The sequence below is a fragment of the Python bivittatus genome, unplaced genomic scaffold (assembly GCF_059951505.1).
Source record: "Python bivittatus isolate LINGU-HERP-01145 unplaced genomic scaffold, Pbiv_v1 ctg000690_np1212, whole genome shotgun sequence".
Lineage (NCBI taxonomy): Eukaryota > Metazoa > Chordata > Lepidosauria > Squamata > Pythonidae > Python > Python bivittatus.
Window position 1 is genome coordinate 16953141 of NW_028277096.1, and position 16316 is coordinate 16969456.

Below are 16316 nucleotides of genomic sequence, written 5' to 3' on the forward strand. Positions count from 1 at the left end.
AGCTATTCGTTCTTCAGCACTTTGACCTCTTGGAAGCTCATGCCAAATAGGAAGAGGACCTCTTCCATTTGGCAAATTGCAGTAGCCCTTTGGGGCCCTTTGCAACAGATGCTTCTTTTTTTTTTTTTTTTTTTTTTGTGGGGAAGAGAAAGCCTTTTCAACATGCTTCCTTAGATGCATTGGACTATAACTCCAATCACTCCATGCTAGTAGTCTAACACATTTGGAAGGTACCTGGTGAAGAAGGCTACCCAAAGCATCCTAAAGCTGACTATCTTACAAATTACTTGTTCAAAGTTCTCTTAAGTTTTCATTCTTCACTGCAAAGCCTGTCCAATGACAGTGATGGCTGTCATACCACCTAAGTGCAGAGTCATAATATTAGTCTCTCTCTTACTTTTCTCTGCCCTCTATCTCTCCTTGTTTGAGTTATGCTAGCAATGATTGCTGCACAATATATGCTGTCGCTTAACTACATTCCTATGGAAAGTTGCACCCATTCAGTCAGACCAGTTTGCCATTAGCTTGTTAGCTTCAACTTTGTTGTGCCCAAGATAATTGAGGACATAACAAGCTGGGCACTGTTGTGTTAGTGGCAGGGGGGTGGGTTGACTCTACCCAGTGACTAGGTAACTCCTCTTAAGCTGGGGGAGGGGAGTTATAATCTTCAAATAAAGTAATAAAGAGGTATAAGTGATTGGACTTTGGTTTTAGGCTTCTGCTAGCAGCTAAACTAGAACCAGTAAATGGGCCTACAAGGATACCAAGAACTTCTAATGCATTGTAGAAAAGCAAAGAAATCATTAGGAAAGAATTCTAATGATAGCTGTGTATCAAATATGAGTTCCGTTTATACAGTGGTCAGTTGAGATTCTTGTACTTCTCTCACCTACTCTTACGTTAAAGACTAGAATCAGTTCTTTTTGGATTATGTTGATAAAGATTCCCAGTCATCCAGGTGGAATTGTCTGGAGGTTGAGTCATGGCAACTGGACTTTTCTTTTGGTTTGATACGTTTTGCTGCTTGTCCAAGCAGCTTCTTCAGTCTAGAAAGTTGGTTAGGGGGGACCCCATAAATGTTTTCCAGGGTGGATGAGTGAGGGATTAGGAGTAAGACTCTACTGTACTAATCACTCTCCTATTGTCCCTTCAACAAGCCCATCATGTCAGTGAGAAATGCAGCCACCCTGGAAGACATTTATGGGGTCCCCCCAACCAACTTTCTAGACAGAAGAAGCTGCTTGGACAAGCAGCAAAACGTATCAAGCCAAAAGAAAAGAAGTCCAGTTGCCACAACTCAACCTCCAGTTCTTTTCGGAGGAAGAACAGCCTCCATCTGTGCCTTGTTTTGGTCAGGGCCAGATATAGGATCAGGCTGTGTGCTTCTAACCATGTGAAAACTAGCTCCCACATTTGAGGAGGTAGGTAGCTGAGGGAGTTGGAGGAAAATATGAAATGAGGAAGAAGAGTTCTTCCCAGAGGACTGGGCAGGAACTTCATGTATCTGGTTGGAGTAAAATTAAGTAGAAGATCATCACTTTAGCTTATCTCTTCCATGTACATTCTTGACATGATATTGATTCTCAAAATACATTTTTTGGGGGGTGGTTACTAAAACAAATAGCAAGAACATCTATTAGGAACAGTGAGTGCTCTTTGAAAGGCTGTTATTCTTCCCCAAATAGTTCCTGCTTGAAAAATATGGATTATCCCTAAGTGGCATAGGGCAGGCTTTGGGTAATATAAAACTGGGACTATCCCAGTGGTCAACTGTTGGGCCACCGAACTCTCTCCTTAAAGCCAAGAAGATTTTCTATATCTCCAGGTTGACAGATGTATATTGAAGAATGTGCCATGTGCTTCTTACCTTCATGTGTGTGAGTCCTATCTACATCTCTGCTTCTTTTCTTGTCACCTGAGTTGCAATGTCCTCTGTTGGGTGCTTCCTTCTCACAACAGCTGTTTTAGGGGATTACATCCTACTCCTGCTGCCTTTGGATTTTTTAAATCAGTAAATCCTGGCTGGCTGAGATGAACTGCTAAAATTCCTTCCCACTTTCAGTCCTGCCATAGGAGCACATAAAGCTATCTTCTCCTAAGTCAGACTCACTGGCCCACTTAACTGTCTTTCCAGAAATAACATGCTGGCTAGGAATTATGGAAGTTGTAGTCCATCACATCAGGAGGATCACAGGCTGTATTCATCTTGTCTAGCAGTGATTTGCCAGGATTTTAAACATGGTTCTTCCCCAGCTACCCATGAGATTGCCAGGAACCCTCGCAAGGCAGCTGAAAAGTACGTTCTCTCCTCAACTTGGAATCCTTTGGATTTGCTTCAGCAGACACACTTGGAAGCCTTGCGTGTGTATTTCAATAAAACTGGGTTGAGGCAGCTGCATTAGTTATCCGCCCTTTGGGGGGAACTTTTGGATTCTCTGAAACTAAGAAGGCAAGTTTTGTTGAAAGCCTTTTCTGCACTTTTGCTGTATCTGCTTTACTAAATTCTGTACTTTCTCTAGACGATTCTTGCTTAATGCTTTAAAAATACGTCCATTAGCAAACTTATTTTACCGCCCCCCATGTGTCTTTCACTTATGAGATGGAGAGAATTAAATCTGTTTTTTATGGCATGACCTTCAAAGGTTACCAGATTGGGGCTGCAGAAGCCAGCAAAACCACTAGATCAGGGTTCCTCAACCTTGGCAACTTGAAGATGTGTGGACTACAACTCCCAGAATTCCCCAGCCAGCCATTCTGGCTGGGGAATTCTGGGAGTTGCAGTCCACACATCTTCAAGTTGCCATGGTTGAGGAACCCTGCACTAAATGACAACAGAGTTGGAATTTTCTATGCCTGTTGCCTCCTTATGGTTGCCCAGATGTTTGCAGCCCAGGTCTGGTAGCCCTGACCTTCAAAACAGTTTGTACATTTAAACATTATGATAAGAGTAGTAGAGGAGAAACACCTATCACAGAACTGCTTTCTTAAACATTGGCCAAAACTGCAGTCACCCAATTGCACAGCATGTTGAAATTTTCTTGCCTGGTGCTATGCTGTGCCAAGTACATTCAGGGGACTGATTACTCATTAGATGAAGGAAGTAACAGAATGAAATCCCAGTTAGATTTGGAAATCGTACCAAGGCAATGTTAGCAATGTTTTCCAGGATAAAAAGTCCTCTGCTTAATGTTGGAGTTAGGCAGAGGACTAACTCAAACATTAGGCAGTTTCAGGTTTATATTTCAGGAAACCAGAAATATAAAACTGAAACTGCTGATCCCACTCATTATGTGAGATTGTCCCATGCACTTTGCATCCTTTTCTTGCCTTATCTCTTCCTAAATATTTGAAAGATGGCCATCAAAAGGTGTTGCCTATCCCTCTCTCAAAGAAAAGAAACAAACATACTCAATACAGCACGGGATAATAGGTTTAACCACTGAGGACTTTAGCCCAACCTCAGAAATTTATACTTGACTCCATCCAGCTCCATCTTAGCCTCCATTCATAAAGATGTCCTCTTGCCTCAAGGACAGAATTGCTACAGTGCTTATGAAGGGGAGGGCCTTATTCCCTCTCCCCCAGCCTGTAAAATTCTGGGGAAGCAAATTGGGTGGAAGCAAGTCATCAAGCAGAACCAGTTGTTGTTCACTCCCCGCAAAGATTCTGCTAGAGAAAACCGGATTTTCCATCCTCATTAAAAGGAGGTAACCATACTCTGGGAGGAATCTTCAAAGCCATGAACTGAGAAAGCAAGAGGCACTGCTGGCTCCTTTGTATGCTGCAGGATAGTATCTTCAAAATAAAAACTTAAGCATGGAAGACGCAAAAGCAGATGGGAGTGAGGCAACAGGGTGGGTCTCCTCTGCTGGCTGAATCTTGGCAGAACAAAAGGCACGTTCTGGGACACCTGTGACACCCCCTTCCCAAATTAAATTCAACATAAAGTATTCCAGACAGATGCTTGATGTTCTGTCTTGCCCAGATTTGGAAGGTTTATTCTTGGTTTCTATGGGGAATGAAAATTTGCGAACTGGAGGAGTTTATATTTTCCAACCTTCTCTATTCCAGATTCATTTTATCACTAATAATTATTTTAGGTCCCTTTGAAATTATTTGCAACGAGCGTACTATTTAGATTTGTGCTTAGCTCCTATCCTAGAGGAAAAGTTTATCCCTAGATTTATAAATGAAGAAATTCAAAAAAGGACTGCCTGTTTAAACATAAGAGCTTCTATTTGGAAGAAATCACAGATTCCATTAGATACTTGCAATTAGTAGTTTTAGTATGTTGACTTTCCCAGAGTGTCTTGTAAAATAATTATTGCTGAAGGCATTAATGTAACCTTGTGTGGAAGGATGTATTTTGTCCTTCCTTTGTAAATGCGAATCTCGACAGTTTCCCAGTTTTAGACTATTCATGAAGAAGCACGTTACAGAAGCTGAATGCATATTTTACTGTAATAAGGCTGTAATGATGAGTGTGATAGGGGAGAGAGATGTGTGATTTTGCTACCTTAGGCAGAAAATAGTTGTGTTTAACAGTACACTTAACCTGGTTACAGAAATAATTAGCTTTCAGATTCACAAAATACACAAAATCATAAACTAACCCCAAATGGCTGGGATGGCACAACACTGTAAGCCATAAAAATAGTCTACGATTAAAACTAACCAAGTTTAGTTTATTATGTAGATGCAATCAGTAAACCTTTAATTGTCCTGTAAAGTGTATCGTGTCCACACAACCATTGCCAGACAACACAGTCAGACAGGACAAAGGAGAAGGGTGAGATTGATTTGGAAATTCTTACTTCCTTGTTGGAACATAAGCATTCAGTTCAACAGACAGAAATAGTAAGGAGTTGAAACCACGTACTCCCACAAAGGAGGCAGCCTTGGAGAAGCTGGCCACAAAAGGGCCCAGTGACCCTACAGTGCTCTGATAAGCAACACAGAGGCTTGGCTTATTCTTACCCCCAGAATTTTATGCAAGAACAGGTGAGGGAGGCATTTGGTTTGTTAGTCCAATTGGTGTCCATGCTGACAAGGTGACGAGAACAATGGCGGATAGATAAGTGCTTGCAGCTTCTCTTAGATCCAGCTTTCATGCTGTAATGGAGGAAGGATGAGCACGGATCTGAGGACATGCATATATTTAAGACTGTATTTGTAAGGGCTGTCTCACCCTTTCAGCCATACTTCTGATTATGTGTAAATAGGGATGGGAAACATTTGCTTTGTTTTCCCTAGCTATAGCCATCTTTGCTTTCTTTGTACATGTCAGACTTCTGTTGAAATGAAACCATCCTCGTCCTTGAGTAGTTGTGAAGATTGTTTGACTTCTGAAGTTAACATTGACCCTCACATGGTCAGAGATAATGCTACTTATTAAGTATAGTACCTGAAAAATTACCAGCACCCAGGAACCAGTATATCTGCACACAGATTTTACATTCCTCTTCTTCTCTCCCAACTCAGGAGTCTGAGTGATGCTTAAATTTCAACACTGGTTATAACTGTATCGTATGCTTTTGCTGATATCTCCTTCTGCTTCTGTCGATCTGTTATTTCACTAACCAGTTTCTTGTTAACTTCATCCCCACTTTTCCTTTGCCCTTCTATCGGTCTGTCCAGGCTTAGGCTTTGGGTCTTTGGGTTCTCGGTCGATAATCTCTGTAGCGTCTCTAATCCAATTGGCCACAAGCTGTTAGTGCTCAGAAAATCACCATTACTTCTGGGGAGACGCTTGTTAGGCTGTCTTCTCTTGTCATAGGATAGTTTGCTTCCCATAACAACAATGACCAAGATCAGGCCCACACAAATGAATGTAAGCACCCCAATTATGATGAGGCAAATCAGCATTTGTTGTTCATAGTTTTCTTCACAAAGTTTGGTTTTAGTTGGATCCTCACCAAGAGTTGTGAGATCAGGTTCTGTATTAGCGACAGTAAAGGAAGAGGACAGCCCCTCTGTTGGAAGTGTTGGAGATAATGGTAGGGGTGAAGAGGTGGATGTCTCCATTAGCTGTTTGGATCTAGTGGTGGCAATAGATTCTAAAGTGGCATTCTGTGTTGTGTAAGTGGTCGTCTCATTTCTTGAACTTTGAGAAGTAGGAACAAAAAGATATCCAGGGGTCATCCAGTAAGCAGTCACTCTTACTTGTGAGCCAAATGGAAGGATGATCCCCAGAAGGAATCCCAAGCACATGTGATCATACAGCCTCATGTTTATGAGATGTCTGTCACCTGCAAAAATGGCAAGGCAATATGGTTGAATTGGATTTAGATTTATAAGAATTTTGGCTTTAGTCCTTAGAGCAATTTTCTGAAGATAACCTTTAACTATAAGCTTATTTAAATTAGTAGAATGTGGCATGTTTAATTTACTTGTTTATAGGGAAAACTAAAAGGCACAATATTGCTGACTAGAATGGATTGAAGTTCAACCTGATTTTAGGCTGCGAGATAATGGCTTTCACCCATAACCAGACTTCCCCAAGCTGTTGTCCTCTGGATGCACCACCAGTCTTCTTGACTGTGGCGACTCAGAATTGTGGGAATTAAGGTTTCCATATGTTTTAAGAGAGAGACAGGCTGAGGAAGACATAGGCAAACAGCACAAGATGTAAGGCTGATCACACATAATTCAAGTTCTAGCTTTCAGTCATTGTAGATATTTGGGGAAAAAAACGGGGTAGAGGTTAACTGTAGTATCTTAGGATGTGATAAAATTGGAATAAATGTCATAGCTGTTTCCCCATATGCATTAACATTAAAAGTGTTTCTACAGAATATCATCCCTAAAGGCCAAAGAAGATGAACTAAAGTGCTCATTCTGTACTATGTGCGATTTGATACCTCTCTTGCCACCCCTACTCCTGGTGATTGAAATTCTGGGCGTTGTAGTCTCAACAGATTGGATAGGGTGGCTGAGCTGTTTCATGAACAGTATGAGCTCTTCCAAGACTTTTCTCATCCTTGCTATTCTTCAACATGAGTATTGTGGATTAAATGTGAGATTTTATACAGACGAAGCGTGGGCCCTGCCATTAACCTGAGAAGGCTTGCTGTTTTTACTCCCTCCCTCCCTCCCTACCCCACCCCACTCCACCCCACCCCACCCCATCTGCACATCACAAGGAGGACCAGCATAACACTGCGCAGAAAACAGGTACACTTTTGCCACTGAGTTACTCCAATTTTGGATGACTGTTTCCCCCCCAACACGAAGAGGCAAAGATGTTGAGCCATTAACATTGTGCTGAGAGCATCTGCAGATGTCTAACCTTACCATGCCTCGATTATTACAGAGCTGTCTGTGTATTGCCACTGCCAGCACAAAGCTCCCTCTGTTAATTGTGGTGCCTGATAGGAGAGTTCAGAATTTCACCCCAAGCAGACAAAAGCAAAGGCAGAGAACTCCTTATCCACTGTAGCTCACTCTGACTGCATGTCTGTTTTGCTGGGAAAATGTTTTGCTGGGTTTGCCCTAGTTACTTTGGCAGGTTCCTGATAGCTGTCCAATTTCCAAGCATTTCTCTCTCTCTTTCTCTTCCTGTGTAAATAACCTTTATGATACAATTAGGAGCAGGTCCTGCTTTCTTTTTTCCACAAGCTTCCTGCATTGAGTCTAAGCCAATCTCAGTAAGAGGCTTTGGTTTCTTTTGCACTGTAAGCTGCAGTACAGAGCAAGTTCAAAGGAAAGGCAGAAAAGGAAAATTAAGTAAAAGGCAATACAGGCTTACCTGAAGGAGACGTCAACAGAAAGTTTAGTTGGGCAAATCTGGGATAATCTAGCCAAGAGGTATTTTTCTCAGTCTACCGTGGCAACGCCTGGAAGCTGGGAATGTTTTTATATATTAAAAGTGAGCGTGCATGTGAAACATAGTGTTTAGTTCTCCATTTAGAAAACTAAACCACAAAGATGACACATTTCCTTTCTGCTGTAAGCATATTGTGATGTGTTAGAGGAAAAGGGGAAGGTGGGGAGGAGGAACCATCACCATTCTGCTCAAATTAGCTGTCAAAATTGCAGAATAAAGCACAAAAACATCTCTGTGTTTGGGGCAGAGGTCCTCCTTTTGCTCACTTTTAGTTGTGCTTGCTTGACACCAGGTCTCTCTCTCCTTTGGTGTTCAGATTCCAAGCTGCTGAAGAGATTAATTTGGCTATCCTTGCAGTGTGCTATAGTTTAGATACATTTCAGTAACTTGAGGCCAAGAAATGTCAGGTTTGCAGAATCCTGCATGTCACTCTGTCCTCCACATATATGTTACAGTAGTTTGTTTACTGATTTTCCCCAAAATAAAGTTGATCTGGGTAAATGGGGGAATGATAAATGAATGTATGACATCTATTGCAAGGGTGAACAGATAATGTAGCAGCATTATATTTAGGCCTACAGCTTGTCCAGCTATTACATGGAAGGAGAAAAGGAAATGTAGGACTTGGGGTAGCTATTAGAAGTAACATCCCTAAGAAAAGACAGGTGGAATACAGGCTGTTGGCTCAGAATATTGTTTGTTTTATGCCACAAGATTGTATCTACACTGAGTGGAACTGATTTTCATCAGTAGTGACCATTACTGGATACTTTGTTCCAGGAAAGAAGGGCAAGTACAGTTAGAAATCACCTTCTCTGTTGTAACTCCATACAGAGCTGACGGTACAACTGTGAGTCATGTTGAACTCCAGACTTCATTAATATCTTCATGTAATTTTCTTGTAAAAAATGCAGAAGTGGTTTGCCATTGCCCTCTTCCAAAATGTCTTTTCAATTTCCAGTCTAGCAGTCCTGGGATTTCCTGGTGCTTTTCTAACATGGTCTATCCGGGTCTCACTTTATTTAGTTTTTGAAATCAGTCACTTAGCTGAGCAAAAGGAAAGTCTTATTTGAGTCAGCTTGACTCCTGGTGATTTCATGAACATGACTGGGTACAGATAGTTCTTGACTTAGAACTATTCATTTAACGAATATTCGAAGTTATGACGGTGTTGAAAAAGTAACTTATGACCAGTCCTCACACTTATGACCATCACATTGTCCCCATGGTCACGTGATGAAAATTCAGGGGGTTGGCAACAAGCATGTATTTACGATGGTTGCAGCATCCCAGGGTCACATTATCACCATTTGCAACCTTCCCAGGGAGCCTCTGACAAGCAAAGTCAATGGGGGAAGCTGGATTCACTTAACAACCGGGTGATTCACTTAACTATGATGATTCACTTAATGACTGCAGCAAAAAGGTCGTAAAATTGGGCACAACTCACTTGACGACTGCATCACTTAGCAACAGAAGTTCCCGTCCCTATTGTGGTTGTAAGTTGAGGCCTACCTGTAACAGTAGCAACAATATGGAAATGATTTGCCACTGCCTTCTTCTGGGATGTTTTTTTTTGCTTCCCAGTCTAGGCTACAGCACTAGTATTTCCAGTGGTTTCCCACCCAAGTATGAAGCAGGCCTGACCCTGCTTAGCTTTTTTGAGATCAGCCAATGTCAGCCAGGTACTACCAACTACTTAGGCAGGGCTAATGATAATTGATATAAAAAAACCCCATGTTGTCTACCTTTGCCATGTAGATGAACACACACACACATATATATCATACACAGACAAATATATGCACACACTAGTAAAGGCTAAATCAGTAGAATAAATACTTTTTTAAAATCAGGGAAAGATGAGAGTACATTTTTATCAGATGAGCTCTCTGAATCTTAATAATGATAATAATCTTTCCAAACAAATTTCTGATGTTATGCAGCTGTGGCAGCAAAAGTACATTTAAAAGCGTTACACCCCAGTTGTAATTAGCTAGAAAATAGTATTTTTCTAATCCTAGAACTATTTCAGATTCTGGCTGTATTATTTAAACTGTAACAAAAAAAATTCAGGAGATCCTCAACTACTCCAGTGTTAATGTACTCCTTATACCTCCCTAAGGAATCCAGATTTGATTAATATCTGCAGGTATATATCTATTGCACTAGGCATCTTTTAAGACCTGCTTAGTTCTTCCTCCTGGAACAACAGTGAAGTTTTTAATTAAGTAAAGATCTGCTTTAAATGAACTTGTTTGATATCCTGAAGGTATCTAAATATTTCTGCTCATCTCCTTCTATTCATTTGGATGCTCTTGGACACATCCAATTAAGTCGCAAGATGCCCCATTTCAGCTCCCAGCAAATTAAGTGCCTGAATTACAATCTCATTAAATAGCCAGGCCGGTAATGGAAATGCCAGTAGTTACTTAATTACAGCAGTACTGCTTCTATAAATGACCTCATTTTCATGTTTAAGCATGGGTGTAATGTGAAAATTTGGAGACTACACAATTAAATAGGGATTTCATGAGGAATTCTTGCTGAGAGCTAGTTTCTGGTTGGTTGGTTGGTTGGTTTGTTAATGTCCACTGGGTCCAATTTTTAAACCATTTATGGAATAATTCTTTTTTTGTTTTGTTTTGTTATTTCTTTTGTTGTCGTGGCTGAAGTTCTGTGTCCATCATTGAATTTTGTGGGGGAAGGTTTATGTGTGTGCCACCGTTGGAGCCACTGATGTCATCATAAAGATTTTCAGAGGAGCACAGATGCAGTTTATGGAGTTTATAGGACCAACAGTTACTCCTCTTTCCAGTCCATAGCTCTGTGTGTAAAACAGAATTCCCCAAGGTGGAGCCTTCTTGTTATGATAGACTTTAAACTCCAGAATTCTTCACTAGATGTTCATTTGCTGGGAATTGTGGGGTTGTAGCTCAGTGCATATGGAGGGCATGTGCTTGGACAAACCTTCAGTAAAGCATAGACACACACACACACACACACATTTATTTATTTATTTATTTATTTATGTTTTTATCTGCACTCAGTCGTTACCGACTCTGCAGTGACTGCTTTTTGGACGAGTCCTTTGCAGTTTTCAAGGCAAGGTGTTTCGGAAGTGGTTTGCCAGTGCCTCCTTCCTAGGACAGAGCCCAGCTGGCGAGCACAGGAGGCGGGGTTTCCGTTGCTTCGCGCCTTTTTCGGGCGAGCGCGGCTTCCGCGCTACCAGCTACTCCTTTTGCAAGGCGTCCGCGCTACGCACTACTCCTTTTGCAAAACGCCGCCAGCATTTTTCCTCCCACTGGAGTGAGAGTACCCATTTATCTACTCATGTGAGTTTTCGAACTGTTGGGTTGACAGGAACTGGGGGAGGAAGCAGGAGCTCACTCTGCTACGCGAAGGCTGGGCTCGAACCTCTGAAGTGTCGACCATTTCTGGCCGGCAACTTTCAGCATCATTAAGCCACTGCGCCACCGCATCCCCCCATAGACATATATGCATCTCTTATAACCTGTACCTTCTCGATCTGTCCCATCATAGTAAAGCCCATAAAACCTCTTTTGGGAGTTATTCTCAGAATGACAAATGGCTTTTTCCTGAATCAGTCCCAAAGGACAGTCCTCACATTGCTTTGCAACACACTGAACTTCGATTGCTTGTTCTTCAAGCAGGTTCTTATTACATATTCCCATCTGTTAAATGTATGAAATCCATGTTTCCAAATACCTGTCATAGTCATGTATTTTGCTTTCAAGTATCCATTTTAGATAAGACAAATATCACTTAAATCAGGTGAAAACACCTTAAGTCCTGCTTACTACAGGGATTTCCTGGTGGTTTCCCACCCAAGTACTAACCAGACCCAAGCCTATTTAGCTTTTTTCAAGATGAGCTAAGGTTAGCTAAGTCCTGCCAGCTGAGCTGGGCTACATAGCCCTCAGGAATGTCCTAAGGACTTTCTGCAGGGTATCTTGTAGTCCTTGCAGTAATTTTGTAAAGTAGTCCACTGGTGGCCTGAGTCTGACATCAGATTTCCTAAGTACTAAGGAGTAGTTCATGGCACAGGTGACCTTCAGACCCAGAGCTTCCTGATTTGCAGCTCAGGTACTTGTATCTTCTGTCAGTTCCCTGCACTGATGATGCTTTTTCCCTAAAAGATGAAGTCTAAGTTGGATCTTGTTCCTGGATTGCAGAAGTCAGCCGACTCAGGCTGAAGAAACTGCTTTTAGAGTTTGAAAATAACACATTCTCAGTAATGTTAATAGCTCATAGTAGGGTCAGCATTGTCTACAACAAATTGCATTCTTTGGACTTCTTTCTCAAGGGGTGGGGGATGAAAACTTCACTATCAATTTTATTCCTGCATATTCCTAACTTGACGATGAACATATGACTGTCCCTCTCTTGCTATGGCCATGTTGGCTGGGGATGTTGGGAATTATATTAAACAAGTCTAGAGGGCAGCAGGTTGGAGAAGGGTACATCTGGAGGAGGTACATTCTTACTGATAGTTCTCTTTATTTGATAAAGTAGTTGTAACTTTAATGTTGACCAACAGTCATGGAAAGATAGCCCCCCCTCTGATGGCCTTCCAGAGCTCATAAGAATTTGGTTTTTCCAGAAGGCCTTGGAACCTGAACACTGGGTAATTCCCAGCACCAGGAATGGAATTACTATTACTGGGATTAATTGTACCACATATATATGCGGTGTTGGATTTTATTGTGTAAGATTGCACTATTTTATTGTTGCATTGGTTTTAGCCTATATTGTGATGAACTGGAATGGAGGAAGGGGGGTGAAAATGGTGCTCTCGTCTCCAGAGCAACGCTCTGGAGATAAGCGGAGAAAGCTGGCGCATCCCTAAACATTCCAGAAGATAGTAGAGACTTGTGCCTGGGAACTACTGGTCAGTCTGAGAAGATTCTGTAAATAAGCACTAGCTAACAAACCTTGCTGATTGAACCTGCACGGTCTCCAGGAGTTCCTTGGGCTAGGCCTGACATATATAACTCTTAGAGTCAGTTGACTAAATTAGTCTATACATTCACAGATAAATCAATCAGACACTTCATTTCCCTTGTTACTTATTTTCCCCCTTTTAGGTTTAAGACCGGCCAAATCAATGGCGACCTGCTGATATATCATGTTTTGTTAACGCTGAAGCCTTACTATGCCAAGCCATACGAGATCGTGGTGGACCTAACTCACGCCGGCCCCAGCAACCGTTTCAAAACAGACTTCTTGTCCAAATGGTTTGTAGTTTTCCCAGGGTTCGCTTACGAAAACGTCTCTGCCGTTTTCATCTACAACTGCAACTCGTGGGTGAGGGAGTACACCAAGTACCACGAGAGGCTGCTGACGGGCCTGAAAGGCAGCAAGAGGCTCATCTTCATTGATTCGCCTGGGAAATTGGCCGAGCACATAGACCATGACCAACAGAAACTTCCAGCAGCCACCTTGGCCTTGGAAGAAGACCTGAAGGTTTTCCACAATGCCCTCAAACTGGCCCACAAAGATACCAAAGTTTCTATTAAAGTAAGTTTCCTACCCTGACCTTGATTCCCCAGTTACTGAACTTTTGGCCTTAACAGCAGCTTTTCCCCAACCTGGTATGTTGCAGTAGGTGCTGGAGTATCACCCTCCTAATACTCATACCACAGATCAAGGACCAGAAGTGTCTGGGAATTACTGGAATTGTAATCTGGCCGAAGATTGGAAATTTAAAGAAGGCCCGAGTCATATAAGTTCTGCATTTACCGAAATCAGAATTTGGAGCTGAGCACACAATTCACATCCCCTTTGTTGGTTTTGAATTTGAAGTATAGCACGTGCATCTATAAAACCAAAATACACATGGCTACAGATGTTAATACGTTATAAACATCTGCCCAATAACTTTTTTCATAGATTAATTTGGAAATGATGTGTTATTTTTTAAAACTTATTTGTAATAGATTAAAGTAAGAAGTTTAATTAGGGTATTTTAATTTTAAAGGGATCATATGGTAAACAAACAGCACTTTTAACAGATTCATAAAGCAGTTAAATTACACTTGACATGTGGCAAAATTAGTAAAGATGTTATGAGAATAAGCAGAGAGAAGGCATTAAGCTCGTACATTGAGATGAAATAATTCTGATCCTGGATTGTAACAAACTGGTTATTTTCAGTCATGGTTTTTAGGCAAATAATGATAAAAACAAAAGGATAGCTGCTGGGTTTCATCGAAGAGCAAATCACTTTTCCATTGATGGAGCTCTGGAGTTTATATGTATGTATTTATATGTCTAAGGTCATTATCATTAAGTTTGGCCTAATCTTTCAGTGACTGCAGCTTTAACTTGCTGGCTAGCTGTAGCAATACAGATGAAAGAGTAGTGTATTTTCTGCTCTAAAAAAGTTGACCCCTTAAGAAGAACTGATCTGGATTCCAGCTGATTACAAGTCTTGTAACAATAAATTATGTCCATCCCTATTCTGTTGGTTGTCATCCTGCACTTTTAAAACCATTTATAAAAAATATGAAGGCCTATTGTTGGGGGAAAATGCCCTTTTATCTCTGTAAGGACATGCCATAATTGATGCCACTTGGAGTACCTTGATTTTTCCTCCTGCATAAACTCAGTGCCTTCCCACAGGTTGGTTCCACGGCTGTTCAAGTAACTTCAGCTGAGCGCACAAGAGTCCTGGGACAGACAGTGTTCCTGAATGACATTTACTATGCCTCTGAAATAGAAGAAATCTGCCTTGTGGATGAAAGCCAGTTCACCTTAACTATTGCCAATCAAGGCACACCTCTTACTTTCATGCACCAAGAGTGTGAAGCGATTGTGCAGTCTATCATTCACATACGGACACGATGGGAATTGTCCCAGCCTGACTCTATACCGCAGCATACGAAAATCCGTCCCAAGGATGTGCCAGGAACCCTGTTGAACATCGCACTGCTTAATCTAGGGAGCTCAGACCCAAGTCTACGGTATGTATCACCTTCATTCATGGAGGGGTTTCGTGGCCTCTATACAAACTAGAAGTGTGTTACTGTACAAAGCCAGAACATCTTCCTCTTCCAGATTCTTTGCTGTCCTTAACTCAAACGGAAGGCTGATTCCCCCCCCCCCCTTTTTCTCCCTATTACATAATTGTTTTCAGTTCACTGAAAGCTGTTTCTGTAAAGTGTATTTTTTTTTGGCGAGGAGCATACATCCAATTCATGCCCACACTGATATGCCTCAGGCAGATAAACCAACTTGGAATCATTCTGATTAACTGAAAAGGTGGTTCTGATTAATTGATTTAAAAGGTCTCAATTATTTGAAATGCCAATACTTAAAAAAAAAAAAAAGCTGGTGGTTTGCTGGCACCCTTTCAGAAGAAACATTTCTCATTCACCCTCCATCTTCTCCTGCGTCTTTCATCTCTCACAGGAGAGAATGCCTCTTTTAAGGTAATGCCACAGACAGAGTATGTGAATAATACCATTCGCTTATCTGTTATTTTTATGTAGATTTAATCAGTCACCTAATAGAGAGACCCTCCTATGGCTAACCAAATAAGATTCCTAAATTGATTTGGGGGTCAGAGGCCAAAGATCCCGGTATCAATGTTAAGAAATGGGCTTCTGCGCATAGACTTTCTGGACCTCACTGAGGAAACTTTTTTAATGCATTCCTTATTTTTTTGTTGCAGGTCTGCGGCCTATAATCTTCTCTGTGCCTTAACCTGTACTTTTAATTTAAAGATTGAAGGCCAACTACTGGAAACTTCAGGTCTCTGTATCCCTGCAAACAACACCCTTTTCATTGTCTCCATTAGTAAGACTCTGGCAGCTAATGAGCCCCACCTTACTTTAGAGTTTTTGGAAGAATGCATTTCTGGATTTAGCAAGTCTAGTAAGTAATATTACTTTACTTCTCCTGTTTTTACAAGGTAATAGCCATGGCTTGATAGCTCTGTTGAGAAAGTCAGCAGCGCGGGTATGGGGGATAAATAGAGTGGATGGCTGAAAATACTACCACTACTACTACTACTACTACTACTACTACTACTACAAGGAGCCCTCGCTTGATGATGGTAATTGGGACCAGAATTTCCATCACTAAGCGATGAGGTCATAAAGTGCAGTGTCATGTGAATGCATCACTTAGCGATGGCAATCCCCATTGCCATCATTAAGTGAGGACCATGGGTCGTTAAGTGAGAACCTCCTCGCAACTTCTTCTGAGCTTCCAGCAAGCAAAGTCAACGGGGAAGCCAGCAGGAAATCGCAAGTCCCAGGCGGCTTGCGAGCAGGCCAGCAGGTGGGTAACTGGCTGTTGCAGCACAAATGTGATGGGGCATGGGGTGGCTGTTGCTGGGTGTGAGAGGGTGTGGTGGTGGCCACCACGGTGCCACACCAGTGCAGGTGGGTGTCCATGTGCTACAGAATGCAGGCGAGTGTGCATGCTGTGGGCACATGCTCATGTGCTATGGAATACAAGATCC

The 16316-nt window shown here is 41.7% G+C and overlaps 2 protein-coding genes across 5 annotated transcripts in view; one reads left to right on the top strand and one right to left on the bottom strand.

Annotated features, from left to right (window-relative positions):
* Positions 1-16316, top strand: part of NF1 (neurofibromin 1) — a 197765-nt gene that overhangs the window by 124802 nt on the left and 56647 nt on the right. For all 4 annotated transcript variants that reach the window (XM_088152397.1, XM_007420379.4, XM_025164948.2 and 1 more), the window contains 3 exons: positions 12934-13366; positions 14471-14811; positions 15522-15724. In XM_088152397.1, coding sequence (XP_088008523.1) covers positions 12934-13366; positions 14471-14811; positions 15522-15724 — 977 coding nt within the window. The remainder of the gene's footprint in view (positions 1-12933; positions 13367-14470; positions 14812-15521; positions 15725-16316) is intronic.
* Positions 4221-7872, bottom strand: EVI2A (ecotropic viral integration site 2A). Its single transcript, XM_088152427.1, has 2 exons — positions 7748-7872; positions 4221-6248 (listed from the first exon to the last, which is right to left on the bottom strand). Exon 2 carries the CDS (start codon positions 6226-6228, stop codon positions 5497-5499), a length of 732 nt encoding a protein of 243 aa, XP_088008553.1. The 5' UTR covers positions 6229-6248; positions 7748-7872; the 3' UTR covers positions 4221-5496.

Coding starts and splice junctions, on each gene's coding strand:
- EVI2A (XM_088152427.1), bottom strand. CDS start 6,228: ATGAGGCTGTATGATCACATGTGCTTGGGATTCCTTCTGGGGATCATC.